The sequence below is a fragment of the Electrona antarctica genome, assembly GCF_951216825.1.
Source record: "Electrona antarctica genome assembly, chromosome: 4".
NCBI lineage: Eukaryota > Metazoa > Chordata > Actinopteri > Myctophiformes > Myctophidae > Electrona > Electrona antarctica.
Genome location: NC_136809.1, coordinates 25845063 through 25869635, shown reverse-complemented (window position 1 = coordinate 25869635; position 24573 = coordinate 25845063). Strand labels below are relative to the sequence as shown.

The 24573-nt window shown below is 42.4% G+C and overlaps 1 protein-coding gene across 1 annotated transcript in view; it reads left to right on the top strand.

Moving 5' to 3' along the window:
* Window positions 1–24573, top strand: part of frem3 (Fras1 related extracellular matrix 3) — a 39806-nt gene that overhangs the window by 5534 nt on the left and 9699 nt on the right. The window contains exons 2-11 of the mRNA XM_079498117.1: window positions 907–996; window positions 15388–15534; window positions 16766–16996; window positions 17493–17618; window positions 18021–18272; window positions 21821–21970; window positions 22374–22583; window positions 22843–23040; window positions 23299–23463; window positions 23817–23999. Of these exons, the coding sequence (XP_079354243.1) occupies window positions 907–996; window positions 15388–15534; window positions 16766–16996; window positions 17493–17618; window positions 18021–18272; window positions 21821–21970; window positions 22374–22583; window positions 22843–23040; window positions 23299–23463; window positions 23817–23999 (1752 nt within the window). The remainder of the gene's footprint in view (window positions 1–906; window positions 997–15387; window positions 15535–16765; window positions 16997–17492; window positions 17619–18020; window positions 18273–21820; window positions 21971–22373; window positions 22584–22842; window positions 23041–23298; window positions 23464–23816; window positions 24000–24573) is intronic.

The window sequence follows — 24573 nt, the reverse complement described above, 5'->3', positions numbered from 1 at the left end:
AACAGAAAGGTCCTATCTGATTGTATTAAACAACGTCAAACTCACCAACATTGCAGCTGTACGGGAAGCTTGAATTATCCTCTTTCAATCTGTAAAGTTTTTGTTTCATAAAAATCCACCATAGTATGAGCTACTTCCTGTCAAGAAATTATGTGCATGTTATTTTTTCCTAAGTGTCAGAGTTTTGGAGTGCTCGTTGGATATCACTCAACAGCTCTGCGTACCACCTGTTTTGAATTTGCACATAATGCAGGAGGCTGCTTTACAAAAAACGAGTGCTTCCAAACTCCAATACATCACCTGCAAGAAATTCCTTACAACGAGCACTCCCAAACTCTGACACTTAGGGGAAAAAAATAACCTGCACATAATTTCTTGAAATGAAGTAGCTCATAACATGTCTACAGTGGATTTTTATGAAACAAACACTTTGCAGATAGAAAGAGGATAATTCAAGCTTTTTGTACAGTTGCAATGTTGGTAAGTTTGACATTGTTTAATACAATCAGATAGGACTTTTCTGTTTGGATGAATGGGCTGTCTATGGGAAGTTGCACCTAGTTAGCACCTTGCTGGCAAGATGGCCGCGGTCTGAATATCGTCAATAGTAGTTATAATTATGTCATACAAATAAAAGTTAAATAAATCTATAAAATGTATCTTTGCTTTTAAATTGATATATTTGCATATGTACAGTAATGGATTGGATACATTTATTTTCAGCTGATATAGGCTATAATTCAGATAAAATTGTCATGGCTGTTTTAAAAAATAAATTTGCTGACTATGTAATAAATTGTAGCCTGAGGGTTGTAACTGAACCTCAGTTAAAAAGTGGGCTAATCTTCTCACTTTCTGAAGTACTTAACCTCACACTCTGTCTCTCAATCTTTCTCACTCTGTTAGCCGACATTGACAATATGAAGATCTGTTACATCCTTCTTGATGGGAGCAACGCCACCAGTGACATCTTCTACTTTACAGTTGAAGACAACGGTAGGAAACACTCAACATGTCAACCTTGTGCTTTTTGACAGTGCTAGACATGAACATTACTTCGGTATCACATCTGGCTTGCAGGGATTCCTTTGATTTTAGTCATCTTTTAGGGGCATCTTCCTGGCCTCTGTCAATCTCCTGGGTGTTTGCATCACAAAGACTTAAAGCAGTTGGCCATGACGGACGGAGAGTCCCCCTGTCTTGTTATGTTCCACTGGAAAGGATGGGAGGTTTAAAGAACAGAGGTCAAAGGGGCCTCAGGCCAAATGGTGACTGGGTGTAAAAGTAAAATATGTGGAAGAACCGGGCAATGACTAAAGCTCTAACCTTTATTGTTAGTGGATAATAGGATTTTTTCTTTTTAGGGTCCTTTTCAGTGTTGTCAATAGGTGCCCCTGCCTTTATGTTTGAAGTGATGCTATATGACACTATCTTGTGGTACTGTTGAGTCAAATGTTCTACTTTATGAGTCAACAGTACAACATAATAGTATCATAGCGTCACTTCAACAGTGTTGACATAAATTAATTTCCTTTTCTTGGAATCAATACCACACAATCAATGATAGTACACTATTGTCCTAAATATAAGACTACGTTACAATCAGAGTCGTCTTATATTCGGCGCAATACGGGTATATGTTTTGCATTTAGCATATTGAACACATTTTTGCTTTGCAATTTCATACGGTAGATGCCGAGTTCAACTCTTGTCTATGGTGATGATACCACTAGCTGCGTCTTCACGTGCGTTTCCAAGATAGCCTATTTACCTTGCGTGGAGGTCTCGATGTATTTGCAGAAGTGGAATGGACTCCAGCACTTATCTATGTTTATGTTCTATTTTATGTTTCATACTGTATGTCATCAGCATTCGGGCATCCTCCACATTTTCACCAACATCATTACTCTCCTTCTCAAGGGATCCTCAGCTCACAGCGCTTTGGATTTCAGTAGCTGTGTGTATTTATATGTCATGGAAATGTACTTTTGGTTTGAGGTCACATGATCCTCACTTCTTGAATATCATAAATACCCACAGGTCTTACATGTCTTACATGACAAGCTTGTAGTCATTTCTGTTGCCCACGCTCGCGCGAGTGTGTGTGTATGTGTGTGTGTGTGTGTGTGTGTGTGTGTGTGTGTGTGTGTGTGTGTGTGCGTGCGTGCGTGCGCGTGCGTGCATGCGTGCGTGCGTGCGTGCGTGTCACTTGAATCACATTTGTAGGATACAGATATGAAAAGTTTCTCTGCCCTATATTAAATAGATTAATATAGGGCACAACATACTGTATATAGCTGATGCAAAGCAGTAAAAAGGCAACAGGTGGAGCACACTTTTCTATTTTAACCTCAGCTGTAAAACCTAAATAAACCTCCAAGGTTTAGAAATGCAATCCATGTAGAAGGGAAAGTTTGGTCTATAATTATGCTGGAAGGAGGACCATGGCTAGTGGCAATAAAATCACCATCGCACTCTTTGGTAAGGTAAGCTTAGGTTGTAGCTTTTGTGTGGCTAATTCCTGTATTTTGTCAAAGCCTTAATGATTATATTAGCCTGAGGACCTAACAAGTAGGTATTTTATTTGATCTTTAGGACAAATACCACATTGGAATTTGCCTAAAGTATTGTCATTTCTTTATCTCTAAGGCTGTCTTGACTCACTGTGTGTTAAATGGTGTTTAAATGACAGGAAGGGAGCACAAGGGTTTCAATTAGCTACAATTTCCTGCTAGCTCAGCTTAACCAGGTGCTGGCCTGAAGGACTTAAACCACCTATCCAGCTGGAAATCTTTCTTTCTATCAGACTCCAATTCACATGTAGACGGCATAGATACCGTAAGGCTTCCAGTACTCATACCAACATTAGTCTTAACTGTGCATACAGTATAAATAAATACATGTGTGCACGTGCACGCACGCACACACACACACACACACACACACACACACACACACACACACACACACACACACACACACACACACACACACACACACACACACACACACACACACACACACACACACACACAGACAAAGATCAAATGAAAGCAAGGTGATCCTGGCAGTGAGTGAAGGTAGTCTAATCATTGAAGTTAAGGTTGTCCTGCAGGACAACTTGTTGGGGCATGTTAAACACCATGATGGTCAGCCATTATGTGGACTGTTTGTTAAACCAGGAAACCTTTGGTTTACTATAATTAAGTGGTTTATTCACTTTATTTAGTGTCTCAATAATGTAAATCATGAAAGACAAAATTATCTTTCAAATTTAACATTAGAGTAAACATAAAAATAATCTCAAATGATTATGATTCATCGGTCATTAAAGCGGGTTGGCCACTGAATGTGATTGGCCTCACCTGTAAGCTTCCTACAGTAGATGTATTGGCTGTTGTATCTACCATGTCTCAGCAGAGTTGCGCTATTATAAGTCACTGGGCCAGGATCCTTTAAAAACTACCTGTTACTACTGTACATGCAGCACATGTTGGGGGCTCACTCTGCAAACTGGTCAAGACTGTGGATGTATGCGTGTGTGTGAGCGGCGAGCTCGCACACGCACGCACGCACGCACGCACGCACGCACGCACGCACGCACACACACATGCACACACACACACACACACACACACACACACACACACACACAGTTGGTCTTCCCTTGTGTAGCAACACTTGCTATGCTTCAGATGTTTTATACCACTTTGTGCAGCTTTGTGTATAACGTATAGGGGTTCCCACTAAAACACTGGGGTCATTTTAATGTCCGCCCAGTCTTTTGTGTGCACCCCAGGCAAGTAAGTTTGTAAGTTGCTTGATTATATTTTTAGATATTTTATATTTATTTGATCAGACCCTCCTACAGTATTATTAGCCCATTCAAAGCCCAAGACCAATTTCCCTTGTGGACAATAAAGTTTACTTTGATTCAACTTCATGTTAACCAGGTTAGACTCATTTAGAACACACACATCCTTGGTTTTGGTAACTGATATTGTCCTATTGCATAAGGGGACAGTCACATTTTATTATTTTACTTATTTATTTATTTACATTTAAAATGTCTAACGTTAGAAAACTTAAATTAAAATAAAACTGAAAAAATCCAATTACAAAAGTAATAGGAAAATGCTGCATTAGAATGACAACATCAGTCACCAGAACCAGGGACGGTATAGCCTAGACATGCAGCCCTCCCATATAAGCCCACATTCAACTTCAAACTCCATGTTAGACTTATTGAAAACATATAGGTCCTATATGTTTTCAATAAGTCTAACATGGAGTTTGAAGTTGAATGTGGGCTTATATGGGAGGGCTGCATGTCTAATGAAATATCAACTATCTAAGTATTGAATCAAACAACTTCAAATCCGTCTGGGGTGCACACACAAGTCTGAGTAGAAAATTAACCTATATTGTACCCCTTTAAATTTGAATACTGATGGGTTTGCCGACCTCAATAATGAAAGTCAGCTGGGACAGCCTGTGTGTGGCACCTCTGCCATAACAGAAGTGTGTCCATCGTAATGTATGCATGACGATGTCTCAGTGAGAGGTCAGAGGTCCCAGCGGACACTCAGTTCCAGGCAGGGGGTCTCAGAGTAGACTTGGTGGTCAGCAGTTGCATTCCAAGGCCCCCACAAGACAGTCAGGACTCAGGACCCAGCGAGGCTCTGTGGAGACTAGTGCCTGTTTAACTTTTCACCCCTCCACAGAGGTGTCATGGCAGGAATGTGGCTCAGGTGTGTAAATCAGTCAGTGAGATCAGACACCCCGAAATAGACATGTCAATCATATAGATACTGTAAACAGAGAGAGAGACTGGACTGACAGATTCAACCTGCTTACTCTCAGATATCCTGACATGCATGACGTTTGAGAAGTTCAAGCTACTGAAGTTCAAGAACAGTGGCCTGTTCATGATCTTTGAAACACCCAGTATCTCGAACTAACACATAATTTCAGAAACATTTTATTTTTATTCTTTTATTATGTAAGATGAAGAAGAGTGATTAACATATGCTCACATAAAGCGGCGCACAATTTTAAGTGTAACTGTACGATGAGGGAAAGTAATTATAACTGATGCTCTGATAAGCCAGGAGGAACCATACCTGTGTGTGAAGTGTCCCACGGTTTACGTGTAAGATGAAGAACAGTAATTAACTGATGCTCAGTGATAACCCAGGAGGAACCATACTGTAGCTGTGAACAAGCTGTTCCGCGGTTTAAGTGAAGAACATTGATTAATGGGATGAACTGAGCAATTCTACTACCTCATCTCCAGATCGCTAACCTGCCGGCAGATACTCTTGTCTATGATGAGGGATGGGTTGCTCGCACTACTGTTACAGGTCAGTAGGATCCCTAACAGTTGTGTGCACTGTGCAGGCATATACTGTCCTGTAGGTGTGTGGCTTTGTTTGTTTAAAAATAGTAATTTGATCTCCTGTAAAGTTATAGATCTGAAATGTCCACTTTCCATGAATTCTCATGAAATTGTATATTTTACATTTGCAGACATTCACGTAGCACTTATTATAACATTCTTGTAACATTCTTAGAACAACTTTAAATGAGTGAATAGTTATAAGAGATTGGTGCCTTGCTGAAGGACCAATTGACAGGATATAGGGCCACTCACTCTGGCAAAGCAAATGTTGTCTTTCTGGTTAGAAGAGAAAACTGTCTTCCAATGCCAGTGGCCTCAACCACTGGTCATTCCCACTGTCTGCTGGGAATTTCTACAGGAGAAGTAATAAACAAGCAGTGACCAGGTTACAAACTCCCTACAGCCATTCACAATGTGTGGGAAAACAAGGCAGTAAATACTTGTTTTTTACAAGTGGGTGCATGGCTCACATTGTGTATAGGCCTACCCTCTCCTTGTCCATCAGGCATGAGCTCCAGGAAGCCACAGGCTATGAGAAGAAGGCCTCAGTTTAGTGTCAGACTTGTCCAGACAGTTATGGTGTTTCTTCCGTCTTCTTTGTATCAGTAATCAGTTTATTTTTTTAAATGCCCCAAGATGGACAGTGGGAGAGTTATTGTATGATCTTCAATGCATACTGGTCCTTACGCTACTCTACTGAATCCAGTGCCTGTCCAATGGATATGTGGCATAACATTCTTAAAAGTTTGAGAAACAAAAGGAGTCGCGATCAAGTGTTGCGATCAAGTGATCAAAAAAGCAAAAGAGAGAACAGTGCTTCCAAATTATATTTGAAATACACCTAGATAGACAGCAAAAAAACTAGATATGGAATTGTGTATCTCAAACAGTTAGCCGACCAGTTTTCACAAAATGCTCGTTTGACTTTGGCAAGCTCAGACGGACAAAGGTCTAAGGTTTCACTAGAATTGCAATTAAACTATACTGATGCACTGATTGACACAAAGACAGACAAAGAACACTACCTCTATGTACTCAGTCTTCTTTTTTAATAGAGCTAGATAATATTCTTTTCCAGCTCTGGAGGGAGATCTTAGGCCCATGGGTGTTATGTGATCATTCGGGAGTAGGAATGCACTTCATCTGAGCCTCAAGACTCCAGGGGCCACAGACAGAACGGCCCTAGTAATGAAGTGGGGCGACATTGCGACGTGTGTGTGTGTGTGTGTGTGTGTGTGTGTGTGTGTGTGTGTGTGTGTGTGTGTGTGTGTGTGTGTGTGTGTGTGTGTGTGTGTGTGTGTGTGTGTGTGTGTGTGTGTGTGTGTGTGTGTGCGTGTGTGCGTGCGTGCATGCGTGAGTGCTTGAGGAGGATCTCCTTTCAAAGACCCCCTCACCACCACCCGTTTCCCCTTTGCTTTCCTGGCTCCCCCAGAAATCCAAACTGATCTCTGATAGACCGATAACCCATAGATTCCGTCTGCAGTGCATGGTGCCTCTTCAACAGAATGGCCGGAATGGGCCTGGGGGGCTGGTGGGACGTATGCATGTACGTGTGTGCATGGGTGTGCAGCTGTGTTTATACGCACCTGTATGACTGCATCTGTACACGCATACTTTTTTTCTTTTTTTTAAAAAAATCGCCTGACATGGTCAAGTGTCTTTCTTTACAGTAGTACAGTAACCTGTATATGCCTATAGAGCGGCTCATATAGGTCACAGTCATGTTACACCTAACTGTGTCTGTGCACTTGAGCTGTCTGCTGTGTCAACAGCCAGCAAACGATTTATGGCCTGTGGTGCCACTGTTTTGGGGGGAGCACACTGTAAGAAGCTGGGGAATCTCTCACTCCCCCCCCCCCCCCCCCCTCCTTGAACAGTTCTCTTTCCCACTTTGGAGGACCAATACTTCCTTAATATGATCTTTCATCGTTCTGGTCTATTCTGTTGATTCGTTTCTTCTCAGCCAAAGTGAGCATCAAACATATCTGAGGTTTGCAGAAATCTACAATGCCACACTTTCTTTCTTTTACTTTTTTTTGTTCTCCAGTCCCTTTCATTTGGTGACTCTTGATTTGTGTGTGGCTGGAGGTGTTCTGCTGGTGGTGTTGAGTTATAATGTCTGGCTCCAGCAGTTATTCTTATCTGCTCTCATATGGCAAAGCTGTTTCTGCCCGCCAGTAGGTTTTCAGAGGTGACACTATGGCTTCCAGAAGGAGAATGCACCATGGAAATTAGGGCTGTAACGATACATTTTAACAGCGATACGATAGTATCACGATACATACATGGTTGACGATACGATATGGGCAATACGATACGAAGACCACAGAAAATCTAATGAATGTTCAAAGTTCAGGTTTTTTGGGTGCAATTCAGCTCAGAAAAAAAAAAAAAAAAAAGAATACAAAAACCTTTTTTTGAATGTCACCAGACCTTTAAAATCGATAAAGTAAGTATTTAGCAAAGCAATGAAATCTGTGTGCAACATGTGGATAGTACAGGGAAAATGTATGAATATGGATATAAATGAGTAAACGCAGTGATTCTCTGGCAAATATGTGGACATTATATTTGAAGTAACATATGGACAAACCTGTACCTTGACACATTTATCAATAGACCAAGTGTAGCAACACACCCAATTGCTCTACTGTTTATTCTTCATTGTGTACTCAGATTCACTTTAGCTATACTACTGGGACGTTTCTCTTTCCGGGGTCTACACAAAGCACCACATTACATCACATGACAATATTTTATTGTTTAAAAAAAATAAGTTAAAAGTTATATAAGAAATAAATAAAACAAGTAAATAATAAAATATTTTATTGTGGATTACATACATTGTCATACAGTAAATCAAACAAGTTCAGCCGCAGGTTTACAGTAGAGTACACTATCAGTATCCTATATCAAAACAAGTCATAAGACAATCCCAAACATTCTGTGATACCACTCTACTCCTACTGTATACTGCTTTGGTAGCATAGCTTTCTTCAGTGTGATGCCAAGTGTGTGTCTGTGCCACTAGGGTAAACTACACGGGTCAAAAGGGATACAGGGGTCGACACTGTGTCTCCTTGTGATTTGCAGTGCATTGCGGGGGGTCGTGTCACTGTACTCCTTACTGTGGTGTGCAGATTTACAACACTGCTGCAACATGCTGTTGATGATACCAATGATGTCCGGTAGCCTTGATTCCAGTTATTAATATGTCCTCCACCTCCGGCTTTCCGCAGATGAAGTCTCTGGAATTCATAGGGCAAGTTAAGTTCAGCTGTTGAGTTGAGTTCAGCATTTGAAAAAAATAATGTTTTCTATCAACAAAAGTAAAAATACAAAAAAGGGAATGTGAGATCTTAATCATCATCAATGGATGGACCATATGTGAATGCAGACATATTAAGATGCCATGCCAGGCATAGCTGCATGGAACAGAATGATTAATGAGGAAATCTAATAATGTTTCTGGTCCTCCCATCTTGTCAGTCACTGAGTGAGGATATTCTTGGATGGTTGCTCTTCCCTTGCATCATGCTGTTTAGACGTCAAAGTGAAGTCTCTCTAATGATACCCACTCTCCCACTGTCTATCTATGGTGTGTGGCACAGCTATGTAAATAGGAGCTGGTGAGGAATGTGCAATCAAAGGAGTCTGGCATTAAGGGTTTGTGTGCTCCTGAAGCTCCAGTGTACGTAATGTTTTTAGGTTTGATTGCTGACTCTACTTGAAGCACTTTGCGTAGACCGGTATGGTCATTATGGCCACATACGTACAATGGGGTGCATACATTGGTTTAGACATACTAACGGTCCGACAGGCATTAGTCCGACAACGCCGTGGCTCCCGACATGCGTGGCCGGTTACAACTAACCTGTGGCTGTTTAAAACTCACCCGTGGCTCCCGACATGGGTGGAAGCTGGTTAAAACAAACCTGTGGCAGGTTAAAACTAACCCGTGGCTTCCTGTGAGGTTAGGTTTAGGTTTGGGGTTTTGGGTAGGGTGTCAGACTAATGCCTGTCGACTAATGCCCTAATTGCACTGGATTTTTGATTGGGATATTGGGTTTTATATCGATGACACTTTAAAGGTTATGGTTTTATTCATGGCAATGGTTAAGGGCTAACTCTAAGGCTAACTCTAATCCACAGTGAGATCTCAAATGCTGGTGCTATAATTTCATGCTGAACAGCAACCTTGGTTATGTGACCTTATAGTTACAAGGTCAGCAGCAAATATTAGGTTCCTGGCCCTCCTACACTGCATGCAGAACAAAACATGCAAGTGTTCACAGGAGACCTTTTTATTGGATCTTAGCAAACCTGTGCATAAGGCGCCACATTATGTACATCTCGTTCTCGCTAGCTCGTTTCCGGCATGATCTCTTGACTAAGCAGCAACTTAGAGCCTCCTGGAGTGCATCCCAACTCAGGCCTAAAAGCATGAAAATGTCAGCCAACGATTCTTGATATGCTGCTTCTCTGATATACTGTAGGCCCCTGCCGTGCTGTAGCTATGCCGACGATTAGCATCAATCACCCTATGGCTAATTTATTAAGGGACTGAAAACGGGGACATCTGGAAACGTGTTTGGCCTATAAAACATTTCATCCCCGGAGAAATTATTAGTATTGTCAGTTTGAATGAAAGTCTAGGAAATGTGAGCTTGTGGCTGAGCTGATACGCACATTACGCAGTCTAACTGTTTGTCATAAAAATTGCAATAAATTAGTTCATAAATGATCTACGACCTCAGGGAGACTGCATGGTGAACAGGCATTTCGACTTCTATTTCTGTTACTTTCATAAAAGTGTCACAGTTGTGGTTCCGGAGTAGCACAGCCATTGCTTAACCCCTCATTCTGTCCCCAAGTTATTGCTCTCATAAATACCAAGCTTAATTATCTTCTCAATGACGGTTCAATGAGTTCAAAGTTTCATCTATCAATCAAATATGTCAATCACTCAAACTGACATGTATCCAGTTACCATCAAATGTATCTGCTTTTGGTTTGATTTTAAGTTGCATGCCAGCTATGTGTCACAATCCATGACATGTGCTTTGTTTTTCATGTGTTCATTGTTTTCTAGTCATAGTCAGTGTTTTATTTTCTGTTGTGTTCCTTTGATTCTGTTGTTGTTTATTTCCAGTTAGAGTTTACCTAGTCTCTCGAGACAGACTGAGGAAAAGAAGGCACTAGTGTTTTCCCTTTGTTTGGCAGATGGGTTCCCAGATTGGAGTTTACCTTACACATGTGTACCATTATGTTGTAGTATTATTCTGTGACTTCCTGTCTGCCGCTGTACCTGCCCTGTCTAACCTTGTGATTTTTCAGTGTTTCCGCCTGTGTCCTCTTAGTTCCCCCAGCCTATCCCAGTGTTGATTGTCAGTTGTGTTCACCTGTGTCCTGTTATCCCTGTGTCTTTATACACCCCTATTCTCTCAGTTCCTTTGTCAGTTAGATTGTTGTTCCTATTTGAGTTCTGCTAAACTCTGTTGCATTTGAGCTCCGCGTCCTCTTCTTATCTGTCTGTGTTTGGGTCCTAAACCTCCTGCCTCGCACTCGTGACACTCCGAAAACAACATAAGGCAGCTTGTACAATATTACAAGCAGCAAGATTGAGAATTTCTTCTCTTCTGAATTGTGAACAATAATGTATAGTGGAGACATATCGCTTAAAAAAAGTAATCCATGGCTGCAGGAGATCTGGGCCACCCAGTCTGTGGCCTGCTGTCCTCTTCAGTTGTTCATTCCCACTCCCAGCACAATGCCGACACAGGGTGTGTGTGTGTGTGTGTGTGTGTGTGTGTGTGTGTGTGTGTGTGTGTGTGTGTGTGTGTGTGTGTGTGTGTGTGTGTGTGTGTCCACGTGCAGTGGGGGTTACAGCTGTCAATCTGCCCATAATCTGCAGAAAGAAAGGGGAATAGAGGGAGGGAGAAAGAAAAGGCAGCAAGCGGGCGCACTAGAATGGATGTATTAAACAGGAATATATAGAAAAGGATGACACAAAGGGACAAGAGAGACGGTTCTGATACTTCTGGTTCGAAGATGCCTCCTGGTGTCCCTGTGAAAAGGAACAGCACCTTCTGTCTACACAGTGCAATAAAGCCAATGAGAAAGCACAGAGACCACTCAGAGAGCTTTTGGAACATGGCCTGAATAAGTTATTGACATTCAGCTTAAATGAATGTTAATATCTTCAGACAAATAAGGCTCTAAGCCTGATGTCATTTCAAGCATGTGACATTACATCTGCGACTGCGTTTCAGATCTACATGTGGGGCTAGTTTCTCGAGACAGACTGTGACTAATTCAAAGGAAAAGAGGGAGCTGTTTTTCCTTTGTTTTGCTAATGGGTACCCAGATTGCATGTAGGGTGGAATAGGTCTGCATAGCTATTTTTGATGTTGGACTTGGAAGTCCTATTTGCAACAATCAATTACATTGGAGGAAGATATCATGATCAATGTGATCATTACATGTTAGTCTCATTCTTGTAAAACTGGTTTCATGTTGCACTGAACAATACAGGTAGCACAGTGTACATTTACCTGTATCAGGTTATTTAAATTGATTATAATCCAATGTATTTGCTGGGATTGTTACTTGACATGAATGTACATGTCACTGTCATTAGTCATGGGAATATCGCCCAGTAACTTATGGCAGAAATACATTCTGAATTCAACCACAGAAAACGCCTGCCCCAGGTCTTGAAGCAGAACAACGAAGGCTGCCAGTATATATTCTGGATGCTGAAACAGAGAGGTCTCTTTGTCTGTGCTGTGTGTACATTTGATAATCCTAGATGATAACGACTCCACTAAGCTTCTCTGTACTGTAGGCTATATCAGCCCCAAAGCAGGCCTGCCGCCAAGGCACACTTTCCACATCGCAAAGAAAGCCCCCCAACAATTTGTCATTCATGGTCTGCCAGATAGTTTTGAAGATGAGATGTATTTTATGTCATAGTAGAACAAGTGCCTCTCTAAGGTTGTTTGATGTTTAAGTTCCACAAAGCTCCGCTTGGTTCCTGTCCATTAGGTCAGGTTTGATACAATCATGTCATAAAGCTGTAGCAGAATGCAGAATGCGTGTGTGAGGGGTTTATACCACTGTACAGGAACATGGACGACACACTTACTGTAGGTCACATGTGAGGAAGCCGTTCAAAGACTTCTACTGTTGATCATGTGTGCTGTACCTACAGTATGAACCTCTGAAGAATTTTGGGCAGGCAAAGGCAGGCATGATACATGTTTCCTTGTATTTTTAGCTTTGACAGTCAGAAACATGAGCATGGTGAAGGTTAGCCTGCCTGCTGGGCTACTGTGAAAGTTGAAGCTCTGTGTCTCCAACTCGAAGCAAAGGCCTGTGTGTGACTGTGTATGTGTGTGTGCGTGTGCGTGCGTGCCTGCGTGTGTGTGCCTGCGCGTACATAACTCATCATAACATCAATTCAAGCAGGAGAAAAAATCTCCAACTCTTATTCCACATAATATAGCATGCAATCTGTTATGTCTTGGCATGACTATATAGTCTTCATGTTGTCATGTGGGTTGGAGGAAGCGGGCAAGCGCAGCCGTCCCATCTTCCTAAATGAATACCCACACAGATCATACCTCCCCGCACGCAAAACCCCCAACGTGTTTTCATTCTCCCCAGTCACATAGCAGAAAGACCACAGTGCCTTTCTCAGTCACTGAGGTAAATCCTAAATCCATGCCGGCTCATTGTGCAAGGAAGCACAAGCCCCATGCAATTGTCCTCTGTAGAGTGAGGTGTTTGTTTTTCCTGCTCCTCTTCTGACAGGCAAGGTGTCCGGTTCACCTCTGTGTCTCGACCTCAACCATACCCTAAGTTTTTGTTTTATATTTTTTGAGGCATTTCGTGTTTCATTAGATAACACAGCAGCCAGAGAAGCCAACACAATTAGAACTGGTAAATAAGTTTGAAGTTCCTTCCCTTGTGGTATTAAAGTGGGCTGAAAAAAGGGTGAAAAAAAAGGTTAAGGCACTCCACTAAAAAAACCTTTATTGTCATTTGGCTAAGCTAGGCAAAGATAAAAAAATAAAAAAAGACCTACACGTTTCGGCTATAGAGCCTTCATCAGGGTCCAAGGCACTCAACTGAGCGGAGTGCCTTGGATTTATTTTGAGTTCACCCCTTTTTTCACCTTTGGATATCAGCCCACTTAAAGTACCGCAAGGGAAGGAACTTCAAACGCATTTACCTATTATTGAACCCAATGAGCACCTGTTTTTACCTATTATTGAACCCAATGAGCAGCTGTTTTTCAGTTACTGACAACTACAGACCATGCAGTGCTTCCTCTTCTCTCTATTCAACCATTTTAACTGGGTTTGTGTGCCTGTATGGTACAGGAAATAATAACTGACAGATTCACCCGGGCGGTTTGCCCCATGTTCGATTCGAATTTGTGGATTGGAAAGAAGTGGCCATTATTCATCACTAAATGTCTGTTTTTGTGTTTAGACAAACTCGGTCGGACCCTCTTTAGCCCACTGAACATATGAAGCAGTGTGAGGTCGACATGTCCTCTGTTGCTGTGACCAGCCATGCACAGCCAAGGAGAAACAGCCACGTCTAATCAGCCTAAACCTAAAGAACCCACTGAGGCCTGGCCATTCGCACAAAAGGTCAGAGGTCACTGGGCCTGTGAGACCAAAGGATAAAACAGACAGAGGGGTACTTACTTGGCGGCGGTATAAAAAAAGGCCTCACAAAAACTGTGATAATGCAACGAAAGTGTTCAGCCTAAAGAATCTCTGAAGCAGCTGTGTCAAGGGAGCTGACCGAGAGTAGTCTGCCGGCGCTCGTTTGAGGGATTACCTGAGTCATGAGATAGTACGGATTAAGAGCAGGATTGGGCATGGAGCTGCGGATCAGTGGCAGGTGACTCTGCGCTTTAGCCGATTCATGTCGGATGCTGCTCGGTTCAAATGTGTGTTTTATGAGCACGGCCCCCTCTCTCACAGACGATAATGAGGGTTCTTACAAGTTAGCAGAGAAAATGACCTACATTACAAACATGTAATTTGTTTAGTGTCACAAACTCACAGTACTACACACACACACACACACACACACGCACGCACGCACGCACGCACACGCACACACCAACTAATTCACATTTTGCTGTCACACCTGGTGATGAGAAATGGTAGCTAATGGAGCTTCAAAGTCTTACCGAACAGTATAATTAAAAATAACTATTGAGAGAGAGAGGGGGGTCATGGGGTGACCGGAGATAGAGAGCGGTAAAGAAGGCAAGGTCATTAAAAAAAAAGTCCCTGGCACAAAACGTATGTGAAATAAATGAATTTATTTTGCACTGTACGTTCTTGTCTAGCCGACATAGGTGGGATAGAAGAATTGATGTGGGGGTGAAGGATTGACACAGAGAGTGCGCATGAGTGGGAAAGGAAGTGAGAGATACAAGGCGACACTCGAAGCGTTGTGAAGTGGGATTTAGTGAAGCTGTGGTATTAAGTTATCATGTTACCCTTCCAAATTTAAAATGGCTCCTAACGGATGCCTTTCAAGCTGGAGTGCTGAAAACGGATTTCAATTGAGACGCCTCAGTGGTTCTTTACAACAACAAATGGAAGTGGAGGGAATTAAGTGCATTGACTTAAATGCATTAGCATATTGTACAATTACTTTATTACTACTATTATTTATTTATATGTATCTCAATACTACTAGATCTTAATGGTACACTTCACAATACCAACTCTGCATTCCATCCGTATACTAAGAAATACACATAAGTATATTATTATTACTACTTTTATTTAGACTATTCACTATATATATATATTTTTTTTTTAATCTCTATTCACTAATATACCACTACTTATATTACTTTGTCTATATTACTTACTATGTTACAAGTGCATGATTACTAGTCTGCTATATGTATTTTACAATAGCTTGCTATGTTTGTACATTTGTTATAGGTGGAAACAAACTAAAGCCTCAGCCGTTCCGTCTCAACTGGTCCTGGATCAGCCTGGAGAAGGAGTATTACCTGGTGGATGAAGACTCTAAATTCCTGGAGGTGACGCTCAAACGCCGGGGTTACCTGGGAGAAACCTCTTTCGTCAGTAAGTGATGACAGTCTTTCATCTGACATCTGTCAACTTTGAAACTGATTACACGGTCTAATTAATCCAAGTGATCATTTCACTAGGGATTTTGGTTCCATTTCTATGCTCTCTGAGTTAAATTCACATGGATTGACTGCATATAATTGTGAAAAAACTTTACTTTACTTTATTTGTTTATTTAGACAGGACCCTGCATATTAATGGACATCACATATGTATGCAAAGTAAATATACCGGATTTAGCAAAGATGCTAAATGCATGCAAAAGATGCATCGGCAGTGCCCACACAAAACATAAAAACAAAACAGGCAGACAGTGGAAATGTACAAAGGTGTAGTGCGTTTACACAGTGTGTTTATTGTAAAGCTTATTATTAATTTGTTATACGTAATAAGCCTTTGGTTTCGTTACAGCGTAGAGTTGGAAGTGTAGATACAGTATAACACATAACACAGTAGAGAGTAATTCATCACTGTTAACTCAGATTGCCCTATTTTGAAAGATGGCAGGCCTAGACAACAAGCCCCTATTAAACTGTCAATTTGGTGAAAGACTGATTGCCCTCTTCTTAACTGTCCCCTCAGACTTTACTGATGTATTACTGTGCCATTTGAAAAGGCTGCTGTACCATAAAACACCAAGCTAGACTGTCCCTTTGGTAATCTACACAGATTCCCTCTAAAGCTGGCCCCAGTTTACCCTATAGTTAAACTGAATCATTCTAACAACCAGTCACACCCAAAAGGATGCACCAATACTGCTGTCCAGTTTGAGTGATGTTTCACTTCCTGTGTCCTCTGGGAAAGAAACTGTCTTAGTCTTAGTTAATAAAATATGTTTTAGTCCTTTCCAACAGACATAAATTAGACTTGTTTTGTGATAGCTTTCAATCTCACCTTTTGTTGTCCAACCATCATAGCCATTGGCAAGTTAATCACACTGAACATTCCATCTGAGCATCAGCAATACAGTGTACATGCAGCAATACAACTTAAATATGGAGTGTTCACTTACAGTTGGAAGTGTAATTCTTTTATTTATTTATTACTCATGACAAAACTTTCTCACTCTCTTTCTCACGTACACATGTATCGCAGCCTCAACTAAAAACACAATCATGAAACACCTCAGCTTTAAAAAGACCTGTGCCTGAACTCCCTGTTTCCTATCAATCAAAGTTCTCAAATTTGGCATGTGCCCTGCCACCTCTTCCGCCTTACCCATCAGGCATCGCCACTAAGGATGGCACAGCGGAGAAGGACAAGGACTTCCGTGGGAAAGCCCAGAAGCAGGTCCAGTTCAACCCAGGCCAGACCACAGCCACGTGGAGGGTGAAGATCTTCACTGACCAGGAGTTTGAGATCTCGGAGACCTTTGAGATCCAGCTCTCTGACCCAGTCATGTCTGTGCTGGAGTACCCCGACACTGCCACAGTTGAGATCGTGGACCCCGGAGATGGTAGGAATCCTATTAGTCTATGTGCATTCAAATCACGTGCCCTGTGTTAATGGCAATGGTGGGAAGTACTTAAGTACAGTTTTGAGGTTACCTACTTTTACTTGGCTGGAGTATTTCCAATTCCCAATACTCTTACTTGCATTTTTGTACTCCGATTATTTGAAAACACAAGTTACTAGTTACTTTGTAGATTTGAATTAATATTACAAAACATACATTAACCACTTCAGCCGCATTTAAACCTGGCCATTTGAAAATAGCCCATCTACAAGCTCACAACGAGTGTTTCTACATTGCAGTACTGTTACTTTCATTTAAGTAAAGAAATAGTAGTAGTACTTTTTCCACCACTGGTTAATGGCGAAAGATCTCTAACATCCTGACCTTCCTTAGAAGAAGAGTTAAATAAATAAGTAGGCTAACAGTAACAACGATACTGACAGATTGGTGATAGATTCTGTGCTGCTCAGCTTGTTGGTTTTTCTCCCCCAAACAGAGTCGACAGTGTTCATCCCTGAAGCAGAGTACAGGATTGAAGAGGACATCGGAGAGCTGATTGTGCCTGTCCGTCGCTCTGGAGACGTCAGCCAGGAGCTCATGGTGGTCTGCTTCACTCAGCAAGGTTCATTCATATGAAAGAATTCACCCGGTCATAAACTACATTTTATGCTTTTGTGCATGCGTGAAAGAAACAATCTTTCATGCCCTAGATGTAGAAATGTCTGGCCAAAGGTGCATTGTCTGGGCTGATATGTTTCCTCTTATTTTGACAGATCCTCTCTTATGGGAGTCCCGGGCACAAACTTTTTCCAAGTGGGGTTCTGGGCCCTAATACATATTAATGTGGGGGTCCTTGACATGAAAATGTTCGAGAATTACCAGTTGGCATACAGTACACACAGTAATCCTAACGCTGTCATTTGATCACTGAAAATGTATCAGTTATGTCTTGACATGGCACCTGTCACCCAACTAAAATACCCAACAACATTCGTAACCTTATCATCCCATATTTACTCCTCAGCCACGGCCACTGGCACCATCCCTAGCTCCGTGCTGTCCTACTCCGACTACATCACGCGGGCCGAGGACCACACCAGCGTGCTGCGATTCGACAAAGGAGAGCGCGAGAAGCCCTGCCGGATCATCATCATCGACGACTCGCTGTACGAGGAAGAGGAGAGCTTCAACATCAGCCTCAGCATGCCCATGGGGGGCCAGGTGGGCGCCAGCTTCCCCAGCGCCAAGGTGACTATCCTGGCAGACAGCGATGATGGTGAGTACAGTGGTTGAGGTGTGTTTGTATTATTATTATGGCATGGCACCGAAGGGGCCTAGCCACCCAACCCAAATTGTGGGTATCTATAGTAGGTTGGCATGGCACAGCACAGCACAGAGCCCTGTGTATGATCTCAATCTACAGTTGATTTAACATGAAGTCTAGGGAGAGTGGAACTACACATACTGTGGTTACATTCATGTTTACAGTGAGAACAGGTGCGGTTGATATCTTACACTTGATCTAAGCAGTGTCATTAATCTACAACAAGTACACTCATGGCGCCTGACCAAAGCCTTGCACTGAAAAAGCAAAAGCAACTCTTTCTCCTTGTATGCAGTGTTTCCTTGAGGTTCTTTGAGTGTTTACTCTCTGTGCCCTGTTGCCCATTCCTGAATGTTACACTCCTGTTTACTTAACATATGTGGAGAGTGAGACAAAGAGCCAAGAGACAATCTTACTCATAGTTAACTGCTGGTCTATGTTTCTATCTGTCTGCCTTGCTGCAATCTGGCTTTCTATTAGTCTGCTTGTCTTCCTGCCTACAGGATGTGCATGTGCTTACCTGTGTCTGTGTGTCTGTGTGTCTGCCTGTATTTACTCCTGCCTGTCTCTCTCTGTGTCTATTTGTCTGCCTTTGTGCTTGTTAAAGTCTTAGACAACTAGATGTTTCTAGTTGTAGTTAACGACAAACAGGTGCTGAGGTCGAGACTAGCAACTCATCTTGATGCTATGTTATAGTATGGTATACTATGCTATGCTATTCGCTGTCTGACAGATGAAGGGACTTTAAACATGCATGTTTTCGCTCCAGAGCCCCCCATCTTCATTGGCATTCAGTGAAGCACATGGGGAAACAGAGAAGGCATCTTTTTGTCTGTAGGGGCCAAAAGGCAGGTGGTGTTGAGCAAGGGCCTATTGTGGAGGGATTTCAAATGACAGGCATGTTTTCACTCCAGCCCTCTGTTTGATGGTATTCAACGCTGTGTTGAGCTTATTTGTGTTAAGAGATATCTCAGCCAGGCTATACAGTTTGAAGGTTAAATTTCAAATTCAAGAGGATTTTTTTTACATACTTATAATTTGTCCCTAGCTTTTTTTGGTGTGCATATCAAATTTCCATTTCTGAGGACATGTGGTGCATGAATGAGCATATATATATATAATATTATAATCAATCTTTTTTGTTTAATGCTCACTGAAAATAAATGATTTTGTACTGAAAAACGTGTTGTGACGTGTGACGAAGTATAAGTCAGCCTTGACTGCGGCTCCTTCCAGCCTGGTACCCTCCTACCCATCTCTCTCCTCCTCCTGTCTCTACTGTGTCTCTCCCACCATTCAATCAAGGCTCATTTCCCGGACTCACTTGTTCCAATGACAGACGCGCTCGTAGAACAAGCATGCCTCCCAAGCAATTTGGAACTGGAGCACAATTGAAACTTTATGTATAAATAATCAGTGTACATTCCCAGACATGCGGAGAGACAAGAGGAGCCTCCTCAATGTAAACCTCTATTGAGACTCTGCTTCTTGGTGGGTCCTCAAGGAGTGACACCCTCCGCCATAAAGCTGGATGGATGTGTGTGTGTGTGTGTGTGTGTGTGTGTGTGTGTGTGTGTGTGTGTGTGTGTGTGTGTGTGTGCGTGCGTGCGTGCGTGCGTGCGTGCGTGCGAGAGAGAGAGTATATGGCTGCACATTTGTGCACTGATGAGTGTGTTAATGTTATTGTGTGTGTGTGTGTGTGTGTGTGTGTGTGTGTGTGTGTGTGTGTGTGTGTGTGTGTGTGTGTGTGTGTGTGTGTGTGTGTGTGTGTAAAACCATCTGCCTGGCTGAGTAAACCTGTGGTTTGGACTCAGGCCAATATCAGGCCTCCATTGTTATTTGTCTGGCTCTTCCTCCCAGTGATCTTTAACGTTGCCATGTTGGCACGTCTTACCCCCCAGCTCACCCCTTCGTCACTAAGTAGTAAATAGTTAGGTTGGTGGCCGAGATGCATTGAGAGTGTGTCAGTTGTCCTCACTACAGCAGGACACTTTTCTGTTGTACCATCAGCCATCTTCTCAACAAAACCAACTCTCGACAGTCCTGTTTCAAGGACATATTTGCTAAACTAAAGCCTAGTTCAGACAAAAAATATAAGTTGTCTTACGATAGTGTCGTGCTCCTAAAATAACGATCTACAAGCTCACAACGCATCGCATCCATGACATGTAGGCTATTTGCGGCACACAACACCAGGAGCATTAAGCATTAGAACATTGCGAAGAAAAAGAGCATCAATCTCAATTACCCCTTCCCAGATGTTTGCTAGACTTGAGTACTTTCCAAGAACAAGAGGACTTAGTAGAGATGTTTGCTATAGGTATAAGGCTATAAGCCTTTGCCTGTAGAGACGTTTGCTAGAGGTATAGACTTTGCTATACTACTGCAGTGCAGTGCTAGTCGATGAGCATCACTGAACATATGGATTGACAGTCTATAAACAGGCGATAGACCTAAATCTGCATCAGTTAATCTGTGATATGAACATGGGATTTATGGGGGGGTGAGGAGAGATGAATTGGAACTGTGGGTTTCTGGGATGTGCATTCCTGCCTCTTCCCTCTCTGTCTGTGTTTTCCAAACGCATCCCCCTTCACCCGCCTTCCTTATCACCTGCAACATCAGCAGACGTATAGAGAACATCCCTGCCCTCTGTGCGTGTGCGCAGACTGTGTGCACACACACACACATAAACACACACAGACACATGCATCTTCCGTCTTCAGGTGTATCCTGAAGGCCTTGGCATTGAGTTCAGACAGAGCTGTCTGGCTTTAGATTAGGGGAAAGAGGGGTGGATGAGGGCAGGATAAAGAGGGGTGACAGCTCTCTTCCTGTGTGGAGTTACAAATGACAGAGCTGACCCAGTCAGCCACGCCACACTGTCTGTTTGTCCCTCAACCCATGTTTAAAACCGAAACATTATTAGTATCATAACAGGCAGTGTATTGTCCAGACTCAGACAATACATTGACAGAGTTTCACTTATTCCAAGATACTTTCAAGGCGTACAACTTTAAGCTGTAATGATTAGAATTAAGTAACATTGTGATTGATTGACAATTGACAATGTGGTCAATTTATATTCTATAAGAAAAAATCCTTCTGCACACCTACAATGGACAGGTGCGTCGGATATCTGGAACTGAGAAGTAGAGAAAAAATAATCCTGCACACTGTCTTCACTTGAGTTTAGATTTATTGAGCAACGTTTCGGTCGTCAGACCTTCATCAGGCATAAAAGCCTTTTTATTTATTTATATTCTCAAATCTTTTTTTGAGACATACCAGAACTGAAGATGTGCCATTTAGATGGCATAGAATTAAATCAGTCGGGCATCGATTGATCATTCCCAGATGTTATCCTACTGAGGGCTATGACAAATTGTTCAAAACATGTTCTTTTCTTCTCGATTCTCTCTTTTCCTATATTCCGACTCATCCTGTGACGTGACAATAAAGTAGATTCTGATTGTGTCACCTCTCCATCTGCCCCACAGAGCCTTCATTGTACTTTGGGGAGCCTGAGTACACGGTGGATGAGAGTTCAGGTTATGTGGAAGTGAGAGTGTGGAGAACAGGGACAGACCTGTCCAAGACTGCGACCGTCACTGTCCGTTCCAGGAAGAACGAGCCAGTCTCAGCTGAAGGTAAGACCTGGTGCACTTGGTGAATTCAATGAATACTTACTATGTTCTTTAAGTACCACAGACGAATAACAGTCTAAGTCCACACTATTGATCCATAATATATAAATGATAGATAAGGGTTCAGGACAACGAGGCCTTTTCGTGGAGGGGTCAGTCTGAAATTTGGACTTAGACTGTTTTTCGTCTGTGGTACTCACTGTGTCTTGTACATTTTGCACAGTTTTGCAGTAGTTTTATTATTTGTAAATATGTAAATATGGCAACTTTTCCCATAACACTCGTCAGTGTTACTTGCTGATTGAGTTTTAAATATGCTATATATATATTTATATAGCAGCTATATAAATAATGTTGCATTGCATTGCATTGGAGTCACCTCTATATCTCTGTGTCTCTCTGCCAGCTGGCCTGGACTATGTCGGCATCAGTCGTAACCTAGACTTCGCTCCAGGAGTGACCATGCAGACATTCAGGGTGACCATCCTGGATGACCTGGGCCAGCCAGAGCTGGAGGGCCCGGAGACCTTTGACCTGGTGCTGAGGATGCCCATGAACGCTGTGCTGGGAGAGCCCAGCAAAACCACCATCACCATCAACGATTCAGTCTCGGACGGTGAGTCTCGCACATGAACACACACAGGCACATATCTTTTTTTAAATATTTACAGTAGTTCACACGGCCTATAGACATGAGCAACCACAATTACCATTGTATTTGACTTTGTACTGGCTTATTTACGTACATTTTTCCATTTTCCATTCAATGTGAGAAGAAACACAGGTTCCAAACAACAGTCAGTATCCCTCTTCTAAAGCATTGTGAACTAAGGCTATGAATAAGTCTTAACGCGGCCACATCCCTGTGTTTATAGTGCCTAAGGTGCAGTTCAAGGAGGGCAGCTACAAGGTGGATGAGGCCGATGGGGAGGTCACGGTCACAGTGTACCGCAGCGGTGACATTAGCCTTGGCTCTACGGTGCGCTGCTACACCCGCCAGGGATCTGCTCAGGTCATGATGGACTACAACGAGAGGCCCAACACTGACGCTTCAGTCATCACCTTCCTACCGGGTCAGAACCGACGTCATACTGTATCTGTCTGTCTGTCTGTCTGTCTGTCTGTCTGTCTGTCTGTCTGTCTGTCTGTCTGTCTGTCTGTCTGTCTGTCTGTGTCTGTCTGTCTGTCTGTCTGTCTGTCTGTCTGTCTGTCTGTCTGTCTGTCTGTCTGTCTGTCTCTTTCTGCCTTCCCTATTTCTCTCTGTAAGTCTTAGTCGTAACCCGTGTCTCTCTCTCACTCCCTGCATGTCCCTCCATCTCTCCCGTCTCCAGGTGAGAGTGAGAAGCCGTGCGTGGTGACGCTGGTGGACGACTCCATCCACGAGGAGGACGAGGAGCTCCGTCTGGTCCTGGGATCCCCCAAGAGCAAATCTCCCTACGGAGCGTCCATAGGAGAGCAGAAAGAGACACTGGTCACCGTCACAGACGAGAAAGACAGTATGTTGCATTTCTTTAGTATTTCGGTGAAGTATATTATATATTATATGCTTGTGTTATATTGCTTGCTTGTTTTATCCTGTACCATTACTTATTGTTGTTTACTTACATATTGTTTTTCATGTTGTGGATTGTTTTTATTCTTTTATTCTTCTGTGAAGCACTTTGTAACTTCGTTTCGAAAGGTGCTATATAAATAAAGATTATTATTATTATTATTATTATTATTAAAACGCACATATTTGCAGTTGAAATGATTGCACATAAAAACAAGGAAACGTAACACATTTTGGTCACGTTGAAAGTCTGAGGTGCTCGATACGACAGTCCAATTTCCCTTCCTCTCTCCTCAGAGCCTGTCATCCGCTTCTCGGAGATCAAGTACAGCGTGCGTGAGCCCCAGGTGAAAGGAGACGTGGCGATCGTGAAGATTCCTATCCTTCGTACCGGAGACACCTCCAAGGTCTCTGTGGTCAGGGTTCACACCAAGGACGGCTCTGCCACCTCGGGGGAGGACTATAACCCCCTGTCAGAGGGTAAGGGACCAAAGCATTCATACATATATTATTATTATTAGAGAAGAACCACGTTAGCCTTAAAGCATGCACTCGCTCTCTCTCCTTAAAGTTGGGCAATTTCTCAAAAAATTTCAAACGTATAAAAAATTCAGAAATGTGTAAAAAATGGCTAAAATAGCAGATTTGTAATCGGCATAGATTGTCAATCGGCTATTTTGGCTAGTTGTCGCACAATGAATTATATATACTGTAGGTTCATCATTATTTGTATTGCCACTTTCCTACCATGTCGCTCAAAGTGCTCTCCAAGCAACAGGACAGATACACATGCAAGGAGAACACGACAGAGAAACATTGTAGTAGAAAGACAACTCTGAATGAACAACCATGGCTACATAAAGCTGCACATGGTAGTGTACTGTAACAATGACATCCGGACATGATGAGCTGTTATTACTGGACTTGCTCTTCAACAGGCACAGTCAATATGAAGAATGTGTTTATTATTATGTGGGCTGACTCTAGTGTGTGTGTGTGTGTGTGTGTGTGTGTGTGTGTGTGTGTGTGTGTGTGTGTGTGTGTGTGTGTGTGT